At 36.6% G+C, this 24,579-nt stretch overlaps 1 protein-coding gene across 7 annotated transcripts in view; it reads right to left on the bottom strand.

Annotated features, from left to right (window-relative positions):
* Positions 1 to 23,063, bottom strand: part of LOC101893935 (organic cation transporter protein) — a 37,398-nt gene extending 14,335 nt beyond the window's left edge. For 2 of the 7 annotated variants that reach the window (XR_009341455.1, XM_011295558.3), the window contains exons 1-2: positions 22,335 to 23,044; positions 20,576 to 21,260 (exon numbers count right to left, since the gene is read on the bottom strand). Coding sequence is in view for 5 of the 7 variants with exons in the window: in XM_011295558.3 (XP_011293860.2) it covers positions 20,576 to 20,702 (127 nt within the window). In the remaining 2 variants the exon portion in view is untranslated. Of the gene's footprint in view, positions 1 to 12,587; positions 12,951 to 20,575; positions 21,261 to 22,334 lie in introns of those variants that run through there. The other 5 variants (XM_020037936.2, XM_020037937.2, XM_020037934.2 and 2 more) reach the window with 5 other exon arrangements.
* Between the last annotated feature and the right edge of the window lie 1,516 nt (positions 23,064 to 24,579).

Below are 24,579 nucleotides of genomic sequence, written 5' to 3'. Positions count from 1 at the left end.
AAGCGAGATAGACACATAATTACTTTTGAGGATCTTCATAGAATCACTTTCTGAGCCGATTTATGCATATCAGTCTGTTTGTCCGTCGGTCCATGTATTTTTGTGAACAAAATGCAGGTCGCATTTATTATCCGATTGAGATGAAATTATCCAAACAAGATTTGTTTGGTCCAAGGACGAACCCTATTGAAATTGGTGAGAATCGGTTGAAATTTAGACATAGCTTCCATATATATCTTCTACTGATTCCGGGTTAATTGAGCACCAAGATATTGGCCATATCAGTCCAAATGACCTGACCGAATTCAGGCTAGAAGCAAACATGGTTAAAATCGGTTCAGATATAGTTATAGCTCCCATATATACGTTTGGGTCCCTCACATGCGTGATATGCAATCCACAACAATAATATTTGGTACCAGATATCAGATACAGCTTAGAAATAAGTGCACAAAGTTTTGAGAAGATAGGTTCAGATTTGAATATAGCTCCTATATAAATCTTTATCCGATTTCAGGTTTATTGTACACTAAATGGGTAATATCAGCCCAAATGGACTGAATTTTGGCACATGCGACGGAATTCAGCCCAGAAGCAAGCTCTTTAAATTTTGGTGAAAATCGGTTAAGATATAGCTATAGCACCCATATACTATATATTTCATCCGATTTGGTGTTAAAGTCCCTCACATGCGTAACAACAATCGATCAACAATGATATTTGATACCGGGCATCAGATATTGCTCGAAAATACCTGCCACATTTTATCGAGATCGGTTCAGTTTTTTTTTATAGCTTCGATGTACATCTTCGTTTGATTTTACCGTTATTGCTCACCATATACGTAATAACAGCAAAATTGTATAGATTTTCTGATATTCAAGAGAATTTTACAATTTGATGAAACTGGGTCGGGTACACCTATTGCACCAATAAATAGTTTTCGATATTATCCTTGTCGAAGTCATATACAGCAATGTTATTTGGTTCATACTTGCTATCATCTACTTCACAAAAATTGCCAAAAAAATTTTTTGTAATTATCCAGCATCTCATTATACCCTCACCTTGGGCTATATCATTTGATACGACCAAAATGGGCCTAATCAAAATAGCAGTCAATTTCTGAGGGTACATATCTCTCCAATTTATTTTGTCTTTAGTTCGAACATCCCTTCGTTAAACTATTTTGTTTTCACAAAAATTTGGTCATCGTTACAAGACCATCGCTGTTGCCTACATGCCTATTTGCACAACCACATAACTCGAAGTTGTTCATTGTTGTTAGATGTGGTGCATGCATCTCGAAGTTCATATGGATTTTGAATTTAAAAACGAATTAGATTCTTTCGTTATGTTCATTGTTTTGTGGAAATCTCGTTTCCCAGCCACAGTAATTACCCGCCGAGGCATACTCATCTCCTAAAATGTGGAAGACCGGAGTCATGTTTTACAATCGCAATGAGCTGATGTTCCGATCTTATCGGAGTTTACAACCCGACATTACATGTTCGGCATAAATTATTCGAATCGACGATTAAGTGAATAATCACGACCTGCCTTTTACAAAATCACGTTTTCTGTCTATTTGCCAGTCACAAAATGCTGATTAGCTGCTTAATTCGACGGCGATGGTGATGCCTGGTTAGATCGACTAAGTGGACGGATCATTGAAAGTGAGATGCGTGCGAAATATGCAAATGAACCTCAAGTGGGGACGCTCGCTGTCTTGTAACGCCAGCGATAATTAGCATATAATTTAGGCACTTTGTTTTAATTTAGTCACTTTGTTTAGAGATGTGCATGCGATATTCACTCGAACATGTCTTTTTTGCTTCTGTATGTAAATCTTTGTTGAATTTGAAGTGTGTGTGTGTGTGAGTGTTGAATATTGTTTTGAATGAATGATTTTCGTCTTGTGTTTGAGTGCAAAAGGCGCTTTTTTGTTTTGTTTTCTTTTCTTTTTGACGCTATGTGTCTTTGACAATTCCTGTATAAACAAGTCAGCAGTCACAACAGACTGTCGACTAGACACCCACTCCCACACACACACTCACACACATGGATGAGCCGGTAAGCAAAGTGACAGGCACTTAGCCACAAATTACACGAAAGCACCAAGTGGCAAAATAATCAAAATCGACAGTCGTCTGATAGAGTGCATGCTGTGCAATCTGTTGACTGTGACACATCGTCGTCACCACCATCAGCAGACCAGCCGGCCACATGTCTGGCAGAAGAGTAGTTTCGGTTTTGTTTGTCGTCATTTACAGACAGCGTGTCGTTGGCGTCAACAATGAAATGCAGCAAAGAGCTTCGTTTGAGCAGTTCCTCTGTTGATGCATTTTGAGGGCTTTGAAATTTGACTGGTGGGCACCTGTGCATGCGGCGGACATATAGGTATTTTTTAAAGTGAATCATTGCTTTTTGTGACTTGTTGGTACTTCATTGCCGTGTTCCAAAATGCAATGATATTTCTTCGAAATAGCAACAACCTGTGCCCCAAATTTTGGATTGCTCCCTACAGGGGGATAGAGAACCATAACCATTGTATTGTCGACATTTACAATTGGTTTGCATCACTTTCAGTACACCCTAATGTCCACATTCTTAACTCCACATCCCAGAAACTTTTATTCTGCGTACTTCTGGATCAAGTCATAAATGTGTGCGTGTGTGCCTCAGTTGATTGTGAGAACTTCTCATTTCTAAGCACCGAACCACTCCCTCCCCGTCTGGCAGCGGCAGTCTGCAGCGGTGCAATTAATGTGTTCTAATTTTTGTTAAACGAGCTAAAATGCAAACACTCCGCCAAGTGAACAAAAACTGTCTATTCAATGTTTGGCTCCATATGTATGAACATGTGTGAGTCTACATCCATATGCAGACGCACGTATGTATGTGTGTGGGTGAACTCTTGAATGACTATGTTTCGCATTTGTAAAGACAACTGTAGATTAATTACAAAAAACAACAACAGCATGGAGAGAATTATTATACTGTAGAAGGATGCGAAATGTCCTATAGGATAATTCCGACCAATTAACATCGTAGCAGGTAAATTGTTGCCACTTGAATACTGTATCTAATTTAAAATGTACTCAGTAGGTGTATTATGGCAGCATGAAAGTGTCCTATAAATGAGCCAATTACATACACCAAGTCTAAGTGCCTACAGAGGGTATGAAGCCGGCCAAACGTTCCTCATTGAAATCACTGTTTTCGATTCAAAGTTTATTTGGATGAATTCCGTTTCATGTGATTTGGATTCTATTTAGCAAAACTCTCGAAAAAACGTAGCTCATTTTAACATTTTTTACCAATGTTATAGTAAGTGTCCATATTGAAGTTATCTACTGGCTCTCTCACATAAATCTAAATAAAATTGAAACAAATTCTAATTCTGAGCGAAGGGCCCAAATGGCTCATTCATGTATCTCCCCCAAATGGTCAACGGTTCTCTTAACGTGGAAAAGCAACTCCCGATCATCTGAAAAATGTTCACATCCCAACATATTTTCCATATTATCGGTCCACTGTAGTTGAGGGTACTAACCTTTGATAGTTCAAAATAACATATCATAGTTCAAAAATTTCGAAATGGTCCAAGTTTGGTCGGTGGTAATATTCATATCAAATTAAGGTCAATGGGAAATATAACTTTTGGACACACAATAAATCTACTAAATTGTGAAATCAGATCCTCAATTCAAATAGTTCCTGGCCAAGAATCATTTGATACGGTCAAAACGTGGCTAGTCGATTTAACGGTTTTGTACCCTAAGTCTCTTTTGACCAAATCCGTTTCTGGACATTTGGAGTCGATCTATCGCTGTCCGTCCGTCCGTCTGTCTGACTGATCGCACGATAACTCTTGGTCCAAACTTGGTATATCGAAATATTATTATCAAACTTAGATCGAGTTCGGATATGGGCAATATCGGTCCACTCCTTCTGGTACCTCCCCCCACAAAAGGTCAAAATATTCACAGAAAATTATTTTCCTTTTATATAAAAAGAAAAGGAGATCCCATTTTGGGCAAACTTTGCAAATCCTAATATTTTTATTAGTTCTAGGTCAGGTGCGATAATAGAAAATATCGGTTCACTGCAACATGTACCTCCCACACAAAGGGTCAAAGTTTGAAATAATTATAGCTCTTATAAATGCGAAGTAAGCATCCGACTATCTACAATTTTCGCATTCCCAATAATATTTTTTACTCAAGATCTTGTGGAATATGTCGGTCCACTCCTTCTGGTATCTCCCCCACAAAGGGTCAACGCTGTGAATATTTATATATCTTATAATTTGCAAAATATATATTCGATTATCTTCAAATACTTCTAATTGCCCAAGATCAGGCGTGAAAATAAAATATATCAGACCACTCCTTCTGGTACCTCCCCCACAAATGGTCAACATTTTGAATTACCAACATACTTATAAATCAGTAATAAGCATTTGATTCCCATCAAATCTCACACATCTCAATATTTCTATTAACACAAGATCTGGTGTAAAGATGAAAGTTATCGGCCCACTTCTTTTGGTATCTCTCTCACAAAGCCTAACAATTTTCAATATTTATAGGTATAATTTTGCGATAAAGTCAGCGATTCTTTTAAAACTTGGTAACCTGAGATCTGATGTGAATACAGAATTCATCGGTTCTTGGCATCTTGTGCATCCCCCATAAAAGGTTTAAAGGTTGATTAATTACGCCCATTAATATAACTTTGTAATTAATGTTAGATGCTCATCCCAATATTATTTCTTGGGTCCACTATGTAAGCACATAACATAATATTCCAAAAATTACTACATTTCTCATGAAAAGGTGAATGAAGTAATTGATATAGCCCAAATATAACACCACATTGGCCCCCTCCTTTGGAACCTCCTAATCGTATATTCAAATAAACGATTAGTTGCTGAGGATATATATCAGTCGGCAAAATCGACTTGACTTGTTAAATACTTTTTTACGTTTATATAAATTGTATTTTTTTTTTCTGGCAATCAGTGTAAAAGCTTCCGGGAATTTCTTTTTCTTTTCTTCCAAGAATTTCTTTTTAAAAGAGCTTTGCAACCTTCTATCTAAATTCTTTTGACAATAGTGAAAATAAATCTAGCAGTCAAGTGAGAATTGAAAGGTAAGGCAAGGTGCGACAACAGTCTATAACTCTATAAATAAATAAAAATTAATAAAATAGAAAATCATTCCTAATGGCTTATCAATATTATTTATTGCGAGTTTTTTTTTTTTTTTAAATTCAGTTTTCATTTTCGTTGCTATTTTTATCATTTAACAATAATTAATATGATTTATGCCCGTTCGGCGGGTCGAAGCGTCGCACATGAAAACATAAATAATCGCTGACACAAAACAAACATTTCAAGATCTTTGCGGACTGTTTGCTTTATCGGCTGACACATTTCTTGAACTTGAAACACTGGAAACACGCTTCATTCCCCAGTCTCCAGTTACCCATCCAGTTCTGTCAACGATTAATATTAATTAAAGAATTTATATTCTCACAGTAGCAAAATAAATTAAAAAATAAACAAAAAGAACCACTCACTAAAGCGTTGTCTAAGCTCGTGTGTGTGTGTGTGTGTGTGTGCCTAGAAATTTATTTATTAACACTTAACAATGATAACACCCGAAGCGGTTTCATGCCATGGGGAACTACGCTGGGGAGCAACATCCATTCACCCAGTGACGGCAGCAGCGTCCGCTCCAATGGGCAAGCTGTACGACTGACGCCAGTGCGATGAGTAGAAAACAAGTGAGCTTTGTTTTTATTGTCGCAAACCCATTTAAAGCCGAGATGCTGGATAAGTTGAGATGTGTGCGAGTGAGTGCCGGGATCGTTGCGATACGATGCACTGTCAAAAGTATAAATTGTCGATTGCTTATTGCAAATAATCTTCTAAAATTTACGATCTTCCAAATGAATTGGAAAATAAATCTCTTTTTAATTAACAATTTAGATTTGTCCAAACCCCATAAAAGAATAGTCGACAAATTGCAATGACAGCACTGATGCGGCAATTGTCAAAGTTTATTTTTTTCGAATAGAAAATTCTTTCGTTTAGTTCCACTTCCCCCATGTGTTGTCATGGGTTTGGACAATTTTGTCAAAGACTAGTTGATCATTTTTTCAAAGTATTTCCATTCCCTGAGAGAACCAAATTCGACATAATAAGGACTGCGGATTAGAAGGTGGACAATTTTTATGGTCCGGCTTTTCAGTGCCCATCTCCATCTCCAGATTTACAGTCAAAATCATCAAAAATTCATGCTTTCTAAGGGAAATCCAAAATAAGAGACATATTTGACTCAAAAAGCAACTGCTGCACAATTCCTAAAATTATGAGCAGACCTTATGCCTTGTTGGGCATGTTTGTAAAATGTCTTGTGGCTATCAATGTGTCACGCATTCAGGCACTTGCTGTCCCTCAGGTGGCGGTTGGCTGGTCGATATAGCAGGAACTTCATGGCAGTTCGCCAACTTTACCGGCACTTTTCAAAAGCCACCCACCTTTTCAAGAAAAAAGAAAACAAAACAAAACTAAACACTTTTAAATCGTGACCTCCATACCGTCGACAGATCAATGTGGCAGACCATTTATGTTGATCATAGCTTCTGCATATGCCAAGATCTGCCAAAATAATTTCTTCCACTAATAAGCTTTACGATCGGCCATTTGGTGAGTTTCCAATAATTCACTTCATTGAATAAAAATAACGAATGGCTGGCTGCAGCAACAGCTATCCGAACAAATGGAAATGCAAAATTGATATGTTTGATTGTTTGTGTGTGTTCTGCGTTCTGTATTCTGTATGGGTGATTAGTTGGATGTTTCTGTTTGCTTGTCTTTTCGCCGTTACGATCTGTTTTTAAAGAAGTTCAATATTTTGAATGGTTGAATGAGAACATTGATTTTCCTTTTGACGTTTTCGATTCCACTGGTATTCAGCTTCAATAATACCTACGGATCATGTTATTGATCCCAGAGGATGGGGGGAGAAGACGGTACTATTATTTATGTTTATACTAAAATGAATAATTCTTTAGAGATTTAAATTCACACACAAAACAGACACTAGCGAAACCAAATAAATCTTTCGTATCAAAGGGATTTTTTCGGCAATAAATTTGCAATTGAATCGAAATAAAAGATTATATGTGTAGATCGAATTCAATCAATTTATTTGTTCTTTTCTCATTTTTTGGTCTGTTTTAAATAATTTTTGAAAACTTTTTTTATTGAGTATAGACCGAATGGCATTTAATCTAAGAATCAATTATCTGGTGTATCTGATGGTAGACATTGAAAGAAGCTTTAAATAATTTGTTTATTCCATTTTAATTTAAACAATTTTAATGATAGACGTTTCATAGTTCATGTGTGAATGAAAAAACAAAAAAAAAATGCTTTCAAATTTCCCGTAGTAAAATGAAAGAGTGTATTTTTTTTTCAAATTTGTGTTTTCAATATTCAAATATGATGGAACGCCGCACGTGATGTAAACAGCACCTTATTAATATTCAAAATAAATCGAATTAGAACTGTGAAAGGGGAAGTCAGAAGAAATGCTCGGCAATAGAACTTGAAACGTAACAACAAACCTGACTCTGACCCTCACTTCCTAGCTTCGTCACTTCAGCCTCCATATCCGAATCATTGTTTTGGACAAAAAACGAGTTAAGTTTGCAAAACAAAAAGAAATATTTAAATGTAATTGAAAATATAATATAGTTGACGTCGATTCAATGACTATATTTCCGCCAGTCCATAAACAACACCTTAAAAATGCTCGTAAAATATTTATGACGGCATCAGCCACACAGATAAGCGGACATAAAAGTTGGGCGCATTCATTTAGCCATTCATTTACGTGCCATAAAAGTTTACAATGTCAAGGTGCTGTTGGCCAACAAAACGGGTCCAGCTGGAGGATTTGCAATATAATACTTGGTCATAAGATTGGAGAGATAAGAATAATTGAATTTGTTCTCAGCGATTTTGATTAAAATATATTCGTAGTTATTCATTTCAAAGGCCTTGTGTAATTAACTTTTATTTCAATCAACCAACTATAAGTTGGTAATTGCATTTGCAGTTTACTTTTGTTTGATGTTGTCCTATTTTTGAAGTAAACTATATTTATAGAACCTCATTTATTTATATTTAGTGATTTAAGAATGCTGTGGCAGATTTCTGAAACACAGACTCCATTTGTGCCATGCCCAGAGCTTATGTTACAAATATTCGGTACAGGGTATAACAACTCTTTATTTGTCCGAAATAATACTACTTCCAAATCTTTAATAAAAATTTAACCCAACACATGTGAACATTTTTATACCCTACAACACTATGTGTTGGGTTTGTTTGATTATATTCAGATCACAATTATCGCCCAATCCTCACGAAATTGTGCATATAGGTAGGATTAAGGTCAGAATAAAAGCCTATTTTTTTAGAAGATGTATTTTTAGGGGTTCAAATGGACCAAAAAATTAAACTTTTCCTGATTTTGCAGTCGCTCTACGGGTCACAATTTAAATCCAATCGATACATAATTTTTCTAGGATTTTTGATGGCCACTGCATTATATTAAGCGGGTAAAATGGACCACAACTTTTATGTAAAATTGTTTGAATACCAATATGGAGCAAATGCCCCGGTCAAACACCAAGGGTAACATTTGTGGAGCGACCAAAATGAATCGAAAGGGGCTTCAAATATATTTTAATACTGTATGGTATCACATGGTCGGCTCCGGTCCACTATAGCCTTTGCTTACTTATTTTTATTTTTTTTTTTGTAACTAAAAAAACGAATGTTTTGGGCAAACTCTCTCTTAGCATTCGGTAAGCCTGTTCGAGGAACCTGTTTTATAGGAAGACAAAGAATATTTAACAATATATAATTGCATATCGCCTTGTTTTCTAACTTTATTTTAATTTAGTTTTCAGATATTAGAACCTAAAACAAGATTTTTTAAATTAAAAAAAAAAAAAAAAAATACAAATTCTGAAGAGCCAATCCCAAATTGAAATATTTTACCACTTGGTTGATTCGGACACACTTCTTGGAAAATATTTTGAAAATGTATATTGAACTGATGGAAAATGTTTTAAATAACCTCTGTTTTAAATGTTGTCATTGACTAAAGAAGAAGACTGTCTGAACTTCTATAGTAGGAAGAAGACAAGATGAAGTCTTCCGAGACTTTCTAAGATTTATCAGGGAGTATCGATTTCCCTATAGGAAGACCTTTCTCTTTACGATGAGGAAACTTCATGTTTGTCTATTGAAAGAACGACCCAATCTGTATAGAAAGGCCATCTGCTGCATCTTCCACATAAATACTTCCTGAGCTTCATGTGATATTTTAATTTCTAAGTATTATATAGTCTGACCCTCTGTTGTCAGACTATTCTATAGTCCGACCTTCCTTGTCTTATAAAAGAAGGCATTTTTTACTTTTTTAGGAAGTTTGTGGAGTCTTCTGTTGGTATAAAAATTTGACAGCAGTTATTATTGACTGAATGTCAGTAGAATGCCAAAGGTAGTAACCCCCTTCAATGTATTAATGAATAATAAGACTGGTTTCCCCTAGAATGAATAGGAATTTGATTTTAAAGTCAAAGTCGTACACACTTGGCACTGGAATCGGAAGATTCTTACATATGATACCATTGCTTAGATAAATTAGTCGTACATTTGAGTTCAAACCATTTTGGTTTCCTTGCTTGTTTCTTCAAAAACAACATTTGCCACATATTAAAATACTCACTCACACACACGCACAAATGTTGTGTAATTGTGTTTAAACGAATTGTCATAAATACCTAAAATGAATGGCAATTAAGAAATATTAATCCTTTTAGTTTCTTCCTATCTCTTCCTTCTACTCAGCCGTGAGCCTCTTCAAGTTACAGTAGCTGCAAAAATACGGATACTAATGTGTGTGTGTGTGTGTGCGCCACTCCCGCCGCCACTTTGCGGTGCCATTTTTCATTTATGTCAAAATGCCGGCGAAAAGACTCCATTTATTTACTTTGCCAACGATGGCAAGCAGACGAGTGTTCAGAAGTGGAAAACAACACCAAATGAGACTTCATCTTACGGAATCAAGCCATGGCCTCGAGAGTGTGGCCAAATGTATAGATCCACATACACACGCACACATCCACACTTTCATTCGGCTTAACGTTATTGGCATTTACTGGGAACACATGTTATAGGTTTAAGAGCCTTCGTCGATATTTTATGCGAGTGTGTGTGTGTGTGTGTATGTGCGTTCGATGGGAAATTTGGAGAATGCTCCAAAGGCATTTCAATCCAGCCATGCCATTGTGTGACAATTACATGGTGTAAACACTAGACTTCAAGTGTCGGCCAAGAGGTGAGGGGCGTTGAGGGTAAATGGAAGCCATTAAATCACAGCCATCTTCAAAAGGAGAAACAAGGAAGTTACAATTCCTTGAGAAGCAAACAGGAAAATCCCAACTCCCCTCTCTACTACCAAGGGCTTAGAAGAATAATGGCTCAACAATAACATCAACAACAACAATAAGGACAACTACATCATCTGTGACAACAAAAACATTGAGGAAAAAGACAACAGACAACATGTTGCCAGTGTCCTTGAGGCAAATTATCATTAGGAGAATTTTTTATGGGACAACAACAACATCAAGAGCTACAAAAACAACGGAACTGAAATGATGTGAAAGATGGTTAGCAAAAACAATGAAAAAAACAACAACAACAACAAGCCTGCATGGAAGGGAAATGTAGAAAAAACCATTTAGGAGGTAAGACCGACTCTGTGATGTCCTACTTCGAAGACATTGTAAGACGTTGGGAAAATTCTTTTCGAACTGCAGGAAAAAACTGTCTCTTATTTCGTTGTGGAAGTGGAACATGGTCCGACTTCTAAGATTAAAATTTAAGTGAACTGGTTTTATTCTAAAAAATAAGAAAGTTAGGAGAAGCGTTCATCCCAGATACTGTCACGAGGACAATGTATATCAAAAAATTAAAGCACACAGCTGAACAGAGTTCTAATCGATCGGTACAGACAACTAATGGTAATGTGACAGATAATCCTCAGCAAATTGCAGTTTGTAGACAAGATTGAGATGGTTTTTTCTCATACTCGAACCCACACACTCACACCTCCCTGCATGGAGTAGGGTATTCAAAAATAAAAACAACAGCCAAGCAATGCGAACACACAGAATTTCAAGAAGAACAAGCACCAGCATCGGCATTTGTAGTCTTACGGGAAATAACAACAGAGAGTTTTATATTTTATTTCTTCATTTCTCTTTGTAAGCTTAAGTGGGTGTGAGACTGTTTGTGTGTGCGCGTGTGTGTGTGTGTGTGTGTCTGTGCTATGGGATTTTGACAAACACACATCCTTGATGAACCTGGATTATTTTGAGTGGAGTGTCGGGGAAAGGGGTGCATATTTACATTGCTGAGATGCTGCCTTGGGGTTTGTTTCAGTTTCAATTCTGTTTTTTGTTGTTGTTGCTTTTGTTTTTGCAATGATTGCAAATCGAGTCGAATCGAATCGTTCGAATATAATACGAATAGTTGGTGGGGAAGTTCGTTTATTTTGCAGGATGAACAAGTTATGTTTTACGATTTTAATCACAATAACACTGATTGTGTCTATGGGCGAATGTATGTGTGTTTGTAGCGGAGTGTGTGTATGTGTGTATATACCAACCGTGCCATCGAGTATTTGTTGGTAGATTTCTTTTAGCCATTGCACATTCTATGCTGGGAATTGCTTTAATTGATTAGGGGGGAAAGGCGGGAGGATATTTGCAAACCATTGACACACACAGCGTTTGTGTGTGTGTGTATGAGGGTCATACACTCGGGGGGGGGACATGGGTTGGTATAAATATTTTTCAAATGGATTATTGCTCATACGCCATAGCTAATTAAAGTGGCTGGTAAAGTTGGAATTACTTGGCCAGCTGGTACTCAAACAATAACAATGACAACTGGCGCCCAATCGAACAGACCTATGCCAATGAAATGTCATCGAGAACATAAAAAGTATTAATAACAACAAACGCTATATTTGGCAACGGACAGAACGTCATTGTTCTCATCGTTGTTGCCGTTGGAAAATGTCTCTATCAAATAGTGTGGGAATCAATTGGGTGAACAACGCGAGTTCCCTTTCTTGGAACGGTGTTGACTTGTTTTTTTTTTTTTTTTCTTTGTACACTTTGTTAAGTTTATTTGTCTGTCTGGCAGCATCTTGTGGGTGGGTGGGTAAGTGGGGTGGCGGAGTGCCCATGGCAAAGACACAACAATGTGTGATGTTATTCAATTTTTTTCACAATTCATTTTTGGGGGCTATTTCTGTTGATTTTTTATTAAATGTTTATCACAGTCCGTCGTCCATCGTCTAAGTCGTTCAACGACTACGACAAAGACGACATCAATGCTGTCTATGCTTTGAACTCTTTGTCGGGCGGAAAACTCACAAGAGAACAAAACGAAATGGAATGAAGAAAATACTCGTGTATATTACCGGAATTTTTCTATAATTTGTAGCGCGTCAATTTATTAATGTTTTGTTATTGTTATTGTTACTGCTGCTGCTGTTGTTGTTGTTGTCGTCGTTTTTCTCGTTCAATTTCGCAGAGTATATGCGTTTGGCGTTTTTTATTCAATATTTATTTTTATTTATTTATTTCTTTTCTTGTTCTAACAAAGGAAAACATCTGCCCGTATCGGATGCTGGTATGTTTGGCGTCTTGTCCTGCCAGTCGTTTGTTTGTTTCTTTCACTATTTTATTATTGGTATTAATTATTTATTGTTTTCTTTTGGTTATTGTTGGTTCCAATGATGTTCGCACATTTGAGTCCCGAGAGATACTGAAAACTCAGATATTTTGCAAAGTACTTTTATGCGTTGCTCTGTGGCTGCAGAGCAGAGCGTGAATGTGTCGGCGCTGCGATGCCTTAGCCCATGGAGCCAACAAACATCTCGCCACTCGCAGCACGTTTGGTTGGCGTACATCATCGGCAACAGCATCGGCAGCATCATCGTCGCACCAGCCAACATCACCTGTCTCATTGGTACTATTCGGTGGGCCGTATTTCGACCCGTCTGCCTTGGCTACCTTGGCGTAAGTTGACTTGGATGGATGCTGTGCGGCAGCCATTGTTGCCCTCAGTTGACCGTGTGAATCTCTTACTTGCCTCTCACCCCCCAAAAGTAATTCACTTTTACTTTCTATGTGCCTCCAACTCAGGGAATGGAAGAGCACAAACGAATCTCTTAAATTCCGTTCGTACAGAGAGTGTCAAAAATATGAATTTGGAATACATTTGTGTTGAAAGTTGTTTCGAACCCCCGTATTTCAATTAACGTCCTTGATTCCGTGGTATTTCATGAGTGTGCATATTAACCATCTCTTCGCAAAAAATAACTACTGCTTCGCTTTTTCGTTTTTGCTTTGTTTTTGTTAGTCACACACACTGCAATTATAGCTGTTAACTTGTTTTTAACTTAATGAGGCTGTCGGTCGTTTAAAATTATACGCGACCTTTTAGCAGATGGCATAATATTGCCAAAGCAAAATATTAAAAAAAAGGCACAAAAATATAATGAGTTAATGTTCTTATTATCAAACACTTAACACTTGCATTTGTGACATTCATTCGTAATCGGACAGGGCCGGAAAGCCAAAGATGTGAAGACAAATATAAGTTATTTTTTATACATATTCTTATTTCTCAATGACCAATTTAACACATGTGACAACATAATTGTACCGGATACGCTCTTCAATTACCGGTATTTGTATCCATAATTAAAACAAACTATACAAGTCGCTTGCATGAAGAGTGAATGATAATCAACGCTCAGATGCCACAGTCAAATCCACAATCTTGAAATAGTGAATTACGAAAAGAAAATATTTAAATTGTGGCTATGGAGTCAAAGAGTACAGCAGGATAGCTCTAACCTGGCTTCGTCGTTATTAAAAAGGACATTTTTTAAATTCGAAAATAGAAAAAATGCTAAAAAATTCTAAATATTGTACCCTTGTTATTAGAATATAAAGAGAAACTAGATTTATATCTATAGTTTTGCTCGTGGCTTTTTCTATGGTGAAAAAAGTAAAAAAGTACTTAAGTTCGGCAAGGCGGAACTTTGGATACCCTCCACCATTAAGCAAAAAATCCAATATAGATATTCATTTAGAATTGCTAATTTCAGAAATAAAACTCTAACAGATGCAAAATGATTATTATGTGCAAATATTAGAAATGTGGCAAGAAAAGCATCGAACACCAATATAGTGGCTTACTAAATTCGTCAAAGTTCCGAATATCATGGGTACCATTATATGAAGGTGAACTTAAATCTACGTCCACGTTTTTTCTGCTAGGGTAGAGATAGCCACAAATATAATATGACTAAGATCTTGAACATATCGAATATCTGGGGTATCGTAATATGGATCGCAGACTTATATACATTTGAACATTAATGAAAATTTGTATTGAAATTTATGAGTATTAAGAGCTATCAAAGAGAAGGAATTTCTTACCAAAAGGCATACGAAAAGTCCTTCAATGTCCCACATGTCATTTCATTACGAAGAAATTCACTTTCCGAACTAGAACTATGAACAGTAGGGTCTGCATTTGTCTATTATAAAAAATTGGACTCAATAATAAACACAATAACCCGTTGGACCATAAGGTGAGGGAATATGAATTTTCCCAATTCAATTGCAACACCAAGACAACAAGGCAACAGTGGCCTTCTAAAAAAATAGATAATTTGTTAATTAACTGATATTCTGTGTCAATGTATCCGATGGGTAATCAACAAACTTTTTAATAATTAGTATAGCGGGGTAATGCGGACTAGTTATAACCTACAACACTATGTGTTGGGGGTATTATAAGTTTGATTGGGCCAAAAATTATGTAACACCACGAAATATTGGTTTCCCACATAGGAAAGTATATATGGATCATCCTATCTCGCCGAGTTGAGTCGATCTAGCTATGTATGTCCGTCCGTCCGTCTGTCCATGTTAATTTGTAATCACTCTACAGGTCGCAATTATGGCCCGATCTTCACGAAATTTAGAATGGAGGTGGGGCTAGTGTCAGAATAGAACCCTATTTCTTTTGGAGATGATCGCATAATATTTAGGGGTCGAAATGGACCAAAAACTGAAAAAATTTCGGATTTTGCAGTAGCTATACGGGTCGCAATTATAGACCAATCGACGCGGAACTTCGCATGTAGCTAGAGTTTAGGGCGGGGAAGAAGCCTACCGATACCGTGGTCATCGGATAATATTTAGCGGGTAAAATAGACCATATCTTTTGTGTTGAAAAAATTCAAAATTTTTCATTAAACCGCGAATATTTTAAATCCCGGTGAAATCACAAAGCCATGACAAGGTTACCTCTGATCTTTACATTGATGTTAACATCCAACAAAACGGATATATAGCAAAATATGTGCGATATATATGTTTATCAAAGAAGATATGCTTGAAAAATCTCTTATATGTCGAGAACGGCTGAACTGATTTCGACAGTTTTCATTAATTCAGAATAGCCTCTTGGCAGGAAAAAAACAACGTCTAAAAAATCTTGATTTTGTAAAATTTTCTCATATTTTTTTCAATTTTGTCACATTTTTGGCATATTTTCTTTTTGAATTAAACATTTGGTAATATTTCTACAGCTAATAAAACTAAGTAGTTAGGATATCAGGATATCATATACAGATCGCATTTATGGCCCGATCCTTATGAAATTTTGCATGGGGATAAGATGAGGGTCAGAATAGAAGCCTACTCTTTTTGGAGATAATCGCCATATATTTAGGGGTTGAAATGGACAAAAAAACTGCAAAATTGTCAGCAGGTCGTAATTATCGCCCGATCCTCACGCACATTTGAATGGGGGTTACCGCACATTGCAAAAGCCAAGCAGTTTTGGATGGCCATCCAAAAATATTCAATGTGTGAAATAGTTTGCCAACTTTTGTAGACAAAATACGAAAATGTCCATTCCAGTGACTCTTTGGAGAATTCACAAATACAGGAAAGACACACTTCTGACTATTCCGTTAACGCTGATTTCGTGGAAGAATATAGTCAAATGTCTGTATCTCATATAGATGCGTTTCAGTCAAAAGCCAATAATAAATGTTAATTTTTTGCCACTTCTGAGGGTCTTTGGGAAATATTGGTTCCAGATCTAGGAAGACCATTTACGTGCAACATCTACCAATAAATTGGAAATTAGCAAATTAGTTTATGTTGCTATTATTCGAAAATTAGAGAACGAAACCTGATGGTTTTCTTTTATTATTTGTCACAATATCTTGTGGAATTCTTTCGAGTATCTCGTCTATATAAAATGTATCGTTTATTATAGTGTTGTAGGGTATTCAACGGTCGGCCCCGCTCGACTGTAGCCTTTGCTTACTGGTTTTTTTTTTTTTTTTTTTTTTGTATTGAAGGTTTCAGACTCAATTTCAAACAAAACAAACTGAAATTTGTTATTTTGGATTCTAATTGATGAAAATGTGCCCTATAAAATGGTCCGAATTTTGACATTTCGCCATTGCTCTAGCAAAATTTCAATATTGAAAAAATATGAAAAGCGGTTTTTTGGGAAATGATACGGAAGTGTGTACTGCAGGAAAACATTTAATATTTGTGTGTGCCATGTGCCAAAGTAAAAAACTCAAAAATTCAAAAAACACTCATTAGTATTCCCATCGCTTTTGATGTTTTTTCCATACACTTTTCAAATTGTAGGTATATAATATAATTCTTCCGACTACTATAACTATTTATAATTATTTTGAAATTATAAAATCCCAGCTCTGATTCTCTCCCAAATGCTAAAAGTTAAGAGTAAACGCAGCCTCATATTAAAAGGCTCATTGAGTGGTTGGAACAACAGGCGGTTGGACCCAAAGAGATTGATGCCAAAATAAATTTCTCAACAGACACACGCACACACACATACACATCACTGGGAATATCTCAGTTTGCTTCTGGTTTCTCTTAAGTTTCTCAAATGATGCCAAATAGAAATGCTCTTCGGTGAGAAACAGACTTTTTCGTTGAAACGGATGTCCATGAATGATACTGGCGAAACAAGTGTTTGTGTGTGCGTGTATGTGTGTGTGTGCTTCGCTGTGAATGTTTGGCCTGCTGGTGTGATAAGCCAATTCATTGTGACAATGTTCTAATTGAATTTGTTTAGCTGTTGCATATCGGAATTCCTGCTGATTAGCGCCACGTCCGTTGTTTGCTTTTTGAGAATGCCGGTTCTTGCCATTCAACGATGCAAACGAACGTGTCGCAGAGCACAGAGCGACACACCGCCGCAACCATACACATACACACCGTATGTACGACCCGAACGACGGAACGTCACAGAACATGTGTTGGGAAAATGTTAATGCCTTATTTTTCGACAATAGAAGACGATGTCGAGTGGCGGATGGGTGGGTGTTTGGTTGGTAAATGGACATGAGAGTCGGTATTACTAAATGGAGGCAAACTGAACAGGTGTCTGATACAATACCAACTCTTTGTTTGTTGGTGCTAGCAGCTAAATAACCTACACACACACACACACTCTCATGCAAACACATAGATGTGCATTGAATATTGTCACGCTAACTGAGTGTAAAATCAAAAGTTAATTTCGTTGAATATTATCCAAGGTGTTAATTGTTTGACACAATGGCTTTGAAAGAAAACAAAAACACAAACACACACACACAAAACAAAACATCTGTGACCGCAAAATCTAATTAAGGAATAACTATAAAAATGTATTAATTACAAGTAAAACGGTTCCGATAGATTCCAGGTTTTTGTTTTTCTTCTGTAAGATTTTCGTAACTTTCTATTGCAATAAACTAAGAATTATTTGATTGAAAAATACGAAAATATTTTATATAAGGGCACAGTGTTGGGGGTTAGAACTCCAAAATGTATTATAGGTTTTGATAGAAATTTGTTCTACAATTATTTTTTTATAATAATTCTATTTGTACTTAGAGATGGAGTAACGCTGTGGATATTTTTATTTGATTAACTATATGGAAACATTTTGTATAAAAAACGTTTTTTTAGGAAATTCGTAAAAGAACTACAAAAGCCACTATTCGGTACTAATTATAGTTTTATTGATATTGAGCAATTGAGAAAAGTTCAAAAAAGGTAAAGAAAATTTAATTTGTGGAGTGTGCAGAACCAATGTTCCATTGGTATGAATTAAAGGGGTAGAACCAGAAACTTGAATTTTTGTCTTTTACCACAAAAAGTACGAAAATGTTCCAGTTATTTTAACATCCGTATTCAAAGATCAGGAAATAGAAATCGTAAAGTATGGTTGGCACTGAAAAGGTACCAATTATCCAATCTGTTCTAAATACCATACCATTGGAATTCTGCGAAAGTGCTGCTAGAACAATAAAATGTCCAAGTTGTTTTCGTTAAGATAAAATGTTTTTGGTATATTTAATTAAAAATCAAAGCCGTATTCAAAAATATCCTACTTTTTTATTTATTGTCCTATTACTACATCGATCGATTTTAACATTTTGAAAATAATTTCCAACACATTCCTATGTACCTTATATAAATTTCGAACTGAACTTATTTTAAATATAAAATGTAAAAAAAATTCAGCTATTCGTACAAAGAATCGTGCAATCGAATTTCCTATTCCATGATTGTTCTTGTCCCCCAAAACGTATGATCGCTGAAGTCGTCACACGTTAAGTATACCGCATGAAGTTCGTTTTTGTGTTTCACATCTGAAGGTCGTTAATTTAATAATCGCCACTGACATGCGTCCTTCTCAGTTTCAATTAATACTCACTCACTTCGATTTTTGTTTCAGAGTTTCTTTACAGATAAACATAACTGTGCTCTTCGCGCTCTTTCCCGTTTACAATATTATTTTTATTCGCATACATTGTTATAAATGCTTGTACTCATGCTTAGATGTTTACACATCGTACTCATTCATACATATGTATGTATGTATGTATTGCAAGTTAAGACTCCCAAATGTGATGTAGCTACTCTTCAGAAAAAAAGAGTAGTACCGCAGTGCTGCTCGAGTACTCGCCAAGCAATACCGACCACTCGCTCTTCATTTCCCCGTTAACGGTAAGAGCTGCTGACTTTTACACTGGACTGTCGTGTGAAAATCAGTACTCGCTTTTGCAGCGCTTTGTGAGGGGTGAGCGACTGCTGAATTTTGCATCAGTCGCCATTGAAAGAAAGTAACTGAACATACTGCACGATCGTAATTATTCGCATTGCCATTGCAAATAATTAAAAGAATGAAAGACAGATTTTGTTTTCATTCAGCTATTTTTATTTCAAAACAATATTTTTTTCTTTTCTTTTTCACTTAAAAAAAAAACAAATATTTTACTTGCAAGTCCACACAATGCACAAAACACAAATCACAAATAAGCATAATCAGATGCTGACAGTGTTACCAATAGATGCGATTATAAAAAAACAGTGCAGCACTTGCGAGTAGTCAAGCAGTACTCGCCGCCTACAACCATTGATACTACTGACTTTTACATCAGTGTAGCACCACTCGCAGTTCATCAATACCTCCACCGTTTTCTGCAGGGTATTTACACAACATTATTTTTACACTACCACTTACATCTACATTAACAACTCGTCGTATTTTATAGTTGATGTTCTTCTTTTGCCGACGGCGAGTCCCTAAATCACAACTTTTTCTCAAGGAATTGCTCATTCTTTTCAAACTGTTACTGTTATTGTAAAAGGCACTTTGTTTACACTACCTCCCAATGCATGCAGCTCCCAAGTTTTTGCACCTCCCACATACATATGTACGTATGTGTAGGCTATGTGACCCCTGTCTTTTAATGTGTCACATTTCTCAATTACTCACGGACGATCTCTCTGCGAATGAGGGTGGGAGTCCTCCTCATTCGAATGCAAAACAGCGAACCCAGTCGCTGACCGCAGTATTGTCTCAAATGGATTATTGTTGTTATTATCATTATTATTATTGTTGTTGGCATTAGTTTGTTTTTGTATATAAATTCATATGTGTGATGAACATAGCGACGGCCACGACGAGGATGATGATGGTGGTTGTGGTAGTGGTAGTGGTTCATGTAATTGATTAAATTGAATTTAAGTGGCAATGGAGATGTTTACAATGTGCCATTCACTTGCAGTCACATGCATGACCAACCAAACGAAAACAACCCGAAACCGAGTTCCGATGCCGGTGACAGCGGTAGCAGAATAAAAACAATTTGAAGCGGTCTTTAATGTAAATTGTTTGTTTTTGTGAGAAAGTCAAATTCCAAGGATTGTCTACTTCATGGAAACGAAGAAAAGCTTATGTGCAGAGCTGTAAGGGTCAATGAACGAGCGAGATTCGCATTCATTACAGCGAACTAACACTGACACCTACATATTTACATACAAACCACATACATACCTGTAATCTTGTTCTCCCCATTGGCTGTGTGAAATGTGTTCTTTGCCGCCAGTCCACCCAAGAGTTCAAGGACTTCTTCCTCCAGCGCATTACTGCTGTTGCGCCTGGCATTTCGTTTTGTTGGCATTTTATGACGAGGTGTTTCTCAAATCAGCGTTTCAAATTTAAATTGCGCCAAAAAGCGGCACTCATTAGTGTTTGAAGCTCAAGCAATTGATTTGCGGTGTTTTTCAACGCTCGTTGTTATCAGCCGTAACGAACCCCCGCTCTCTCGCTCGCGATTGATTAACAAACAATAAAGAAACTTGTTATTTGGGGGGTTTTCATTCTCTGTCTGCTCGCTTTGTGTTTCTTCTTCTCACACGCTGAGGAACAGTGACGTTGTATGACGTGCTCCTTAGCCGTGATTGTTTTGGCCGTTGTTTTTGTCGTCGTCGTCGTCGTAGTTGACTTTTTGTTTTGTTTTGTGTTTGCTGTTGTTGTTGTTGCAAATCTCAATCACATTTGACCATGTGCTCTATATTTTGTTTTGTTCTTTTAATTTGTTCGTACGTACACTGGGTCACTTTCAATACGATTTGTGATATGTTTACGAGTATTTTTAGCACGGGAATTAAAATTGATAACGATTCATATTGGTCTAACAATCGTTACATTAGGGTGTTCCAATTACCTCTCTGTCTCTCTGTAGAAAACAAAGTAATGATTGAGCGGCCTTTTGGTGCACGAGAGAGTGTAAAACCCAACATTTCCTGAACGCATGAATTTGCCAACATAATTGTGTTATAAATTTAATGTTTCCCAATCCATGTATTCTTCTATTTTTCTATACATATATGCTCCTTGCAATCTGTCTTTTCAAAGATTTGCATGAAACAAATTTCAACTTTTATGAACTCAAAATTAATTATTACTTATTTTGCTCATTTAGACTTATAATCCAATTTGGAATAAAAATATCTATTCTCCCGCTCAGGAGCATTTCAAATTCCACCCCATTACAATTCCTGAAGCTGCGGCCTTTCTCATAGGATGGGTGTTATCTAAATGTGTGATTAATTCAAATTTCCGGTCCACGTTTCCCAACCAAATGGGCGGCAATTTGATACTTTACGATTTATTTATTTCCTAAGATATCAGTCATGTAAGACTTACATCAAATTTCGTGATTTTGGAGGGCATACAAATGTTGACTGTGTCATTTCTTCTCTCCTCGAATTTTGCAAAACCTACTACTTGCACCACATGAGATTGGGACACACTAATATGAGCACTTTTTTTGAGATAGTGTAGAATGGATTCATCGAAAAAATATAACTTTCAAACTTTCTTTGAGGCAAAATAAAATGCTGATCGGAAGATTCAAGAACATATTTTAATGGTAATTTCAAACTATTTGATTAACAGTTTATCTTTATTTGAAACGTAAATCACTTGGAAATGTTTTTATATGAAAAAACTTTAACTTGTTTAATATATTTTATTGATAAAAGTCCTGCAAAATTAAGGATAATTATCGGAAATAGGAATTTTTTGATAGATTATAATTTCGGTACATTTTACATGAAAATTTTTGCGTTTGAAAATTAACATCAAAAAAGGTTAGAACATCCCACTACTCGAATCCCAACTTCACTAAAGACATTGGCGAAATGATTGATTTTTCATTGGAATACCATAAAAACAAAAGTAATCTATCCCCAGGAGCAAACAACTACAACATTCCATTGCTTTCACATATTAACATCCCTACACTCACTCTCTCATTCACCACAGACCATAGGAAATTAATAAATTATCAAACCGATCGACCGATCTTTTAGCCCTTTTCGGCTTCGATAGATCTCTGCTACAATTCAATAGATTCGATCTTCCGCTCTCTGCGCACCCAAATTGCAATTTCAATGAATTCAGAATTGGCCGATCCGCACAATGCTCATTGACGAAAGATCGGATCGTATAAAAGAAGATAAATCGATTCGTCACGCTTCTTTTGTTTTGATATTCTTCTCACTTATTTGTTTTAGTTTTTTTTTTTTTTTTTTTTTTTTTTTTTTGCTGTAGGTATTTCTTTCTTTTGTCAATGTTGTTGTCATTCGGCAGGTATCTTCTCTCGGTCGAATTAATTAATTTCTGATCAGCGATACACTTGATTTAATATTTTGTTTCTGCCACTGGTTGTTGTTGTTGTCGTTGTTGGGCACTAGAGCGGTGCCATTGCAACAATATTCGCAATTGACAGCAATCGCTACTGCCCTAGAGCAATTTGCGTCTAACGCAACACTTTTTACACTCTTGTTTTTGCCTCGTCCAATTTGCGGTCTACCAAAGTTGTGCTGTGCCGTACCGTACCGTGCCGTGTTAGTTTCTGTAGCGCGAGTGCTGTGTGCAGTGATATGGAACGTCCGTAACCGTTGTTTCAAGATTCGAGACTGAGCAGAAAAACTGTAGACCTTAACTGATATCTGTGTGCTGTGCTGTGCGGCGATTTGCGATGTGTCCACTCGGTTTTTGTTTGCTTGTTTTTCTTTCAGTTTTTCGTTGCTGTTGTTTTTGTTGTTGTTTTCTTTTTTGCACATTTTCACTTGACTCGAAGCTTGAGATCTGTACGTCAACAAAGTAGCCAGGCGCACTCTAAGCCTCACCAGGCAATTGATTAAATGGCCCAAAACGCCTGTCCCATTGCGGTGAGTAAGTGTGTCCATGCTAGGCAAATGAGAACAATTTTGTTTTCGCTTCGTTTGTCCGCCTGTCAGGCTGTCTGTCTGTTTGCTTTTGCGTTTGGTTAGATAGCCTTTGAATGTAGTTTTGTTTTCGTTTCGATCAGAATGGCATAGACGAGGCATGCATACACGGTGACGCGTCGTACCCCCCAGAGTGTTTTTTTCTTTTCTGTAAACAGCGTTCCCAGAGTAGTACGGTCACACATATCTAGCCACACGGACGACTAAATGAATGGATGGATATCTGGCTAGCGGTGTCCACACAAGAACAAACATACAAACATACATGCATTGGTATGAAAACGTCAGTGTCAGATCGTTCGCATTTCTGCTCGATTACAATTAATGTGACAACAACACACAGAAGCAGAGATGCAGACGTCAACATCAGCATCAGCATCAACGGCGATGACAGCGACATCAACAAGTGCAAATCTAAAATAACAAGCATTATTCATAGCAACGTTTTAGCGATCATTGATAGATCGTTATCGTTCATGTTGCTGTTGCAGCTGACATTTGTTATCATGTTTTTGTTGTCGTTGTTGTTGTTGTTGTTGTTGTTGTTGTTTTTCAACATTTTTGTCACGCTTGCAGATCTGCTGGATTTACAAAATTGTTATGAGGATATCAAATTGTGAATATGTTCGAATAGCCCCATACGATGCATGGGAAGGGGGGGAGGGAGGTTATACCTTCATTGTGACTATAAATGTTACTCCCATATCATTTGATAGGTCAAAAGTGAGACTCGAAAAAAAACGGCTCACATCTCTGCAGACTAAATCCCTTCCCTAAATCCTTCTCAGTCTCATTCAGGTAGCTTCAAATTTTGAATAATCATAACTGTGATATCATGTTCTCCTCACACATCTCTATATATTTGCCCGCATGGAATCCAAGTAAACATGGTACAAAGAATACAAAGTATATGTATTCTTCTTTCAGATCAGATATAACGAGAATGAATGCCACGTCATAGAGATCGTCCGCTTTATCCCAAGTTGCCATACTTTTAACCTGCTGATTTAATATTTGCCTCCACCCATATTAATTTTTTCTACCTCTATACGAATGTTGAGCTCAATTCCTTAATTAGAATACTTTAAAATAACCGAACACCTTAATCGCCGAATCGATTTAACCTGAATTCAATTATATGTTATTTATACACAGGGCTGTTTACTTTTCCTTTATAATTTGGGTTGAAGAATATTAAACGGATACGGAGGATATAAATATACTTTGAAATGAGTGTTTAAACCAACCCAACCCAACCCA

This window comes from Musca domestica, unplaced genomic scaffold (assembly GCF_030504385.1).
Source record: "Musca domestica strain aabys unplaced genomic scaffold, Musca_domestica.polishedcontigs.V.1.1 12, whole genome shotgun sequence".
Classification (NCBI taxonomy): domain Eukaryota; kingdom Metazoa; phylum Arthropoda; class Insecta; order Diptera; family Muscidae; genus Musca; species Musca domestica.
This window is presented reverse-complemented; position numbering and strand designations above follow the sequence as displayed.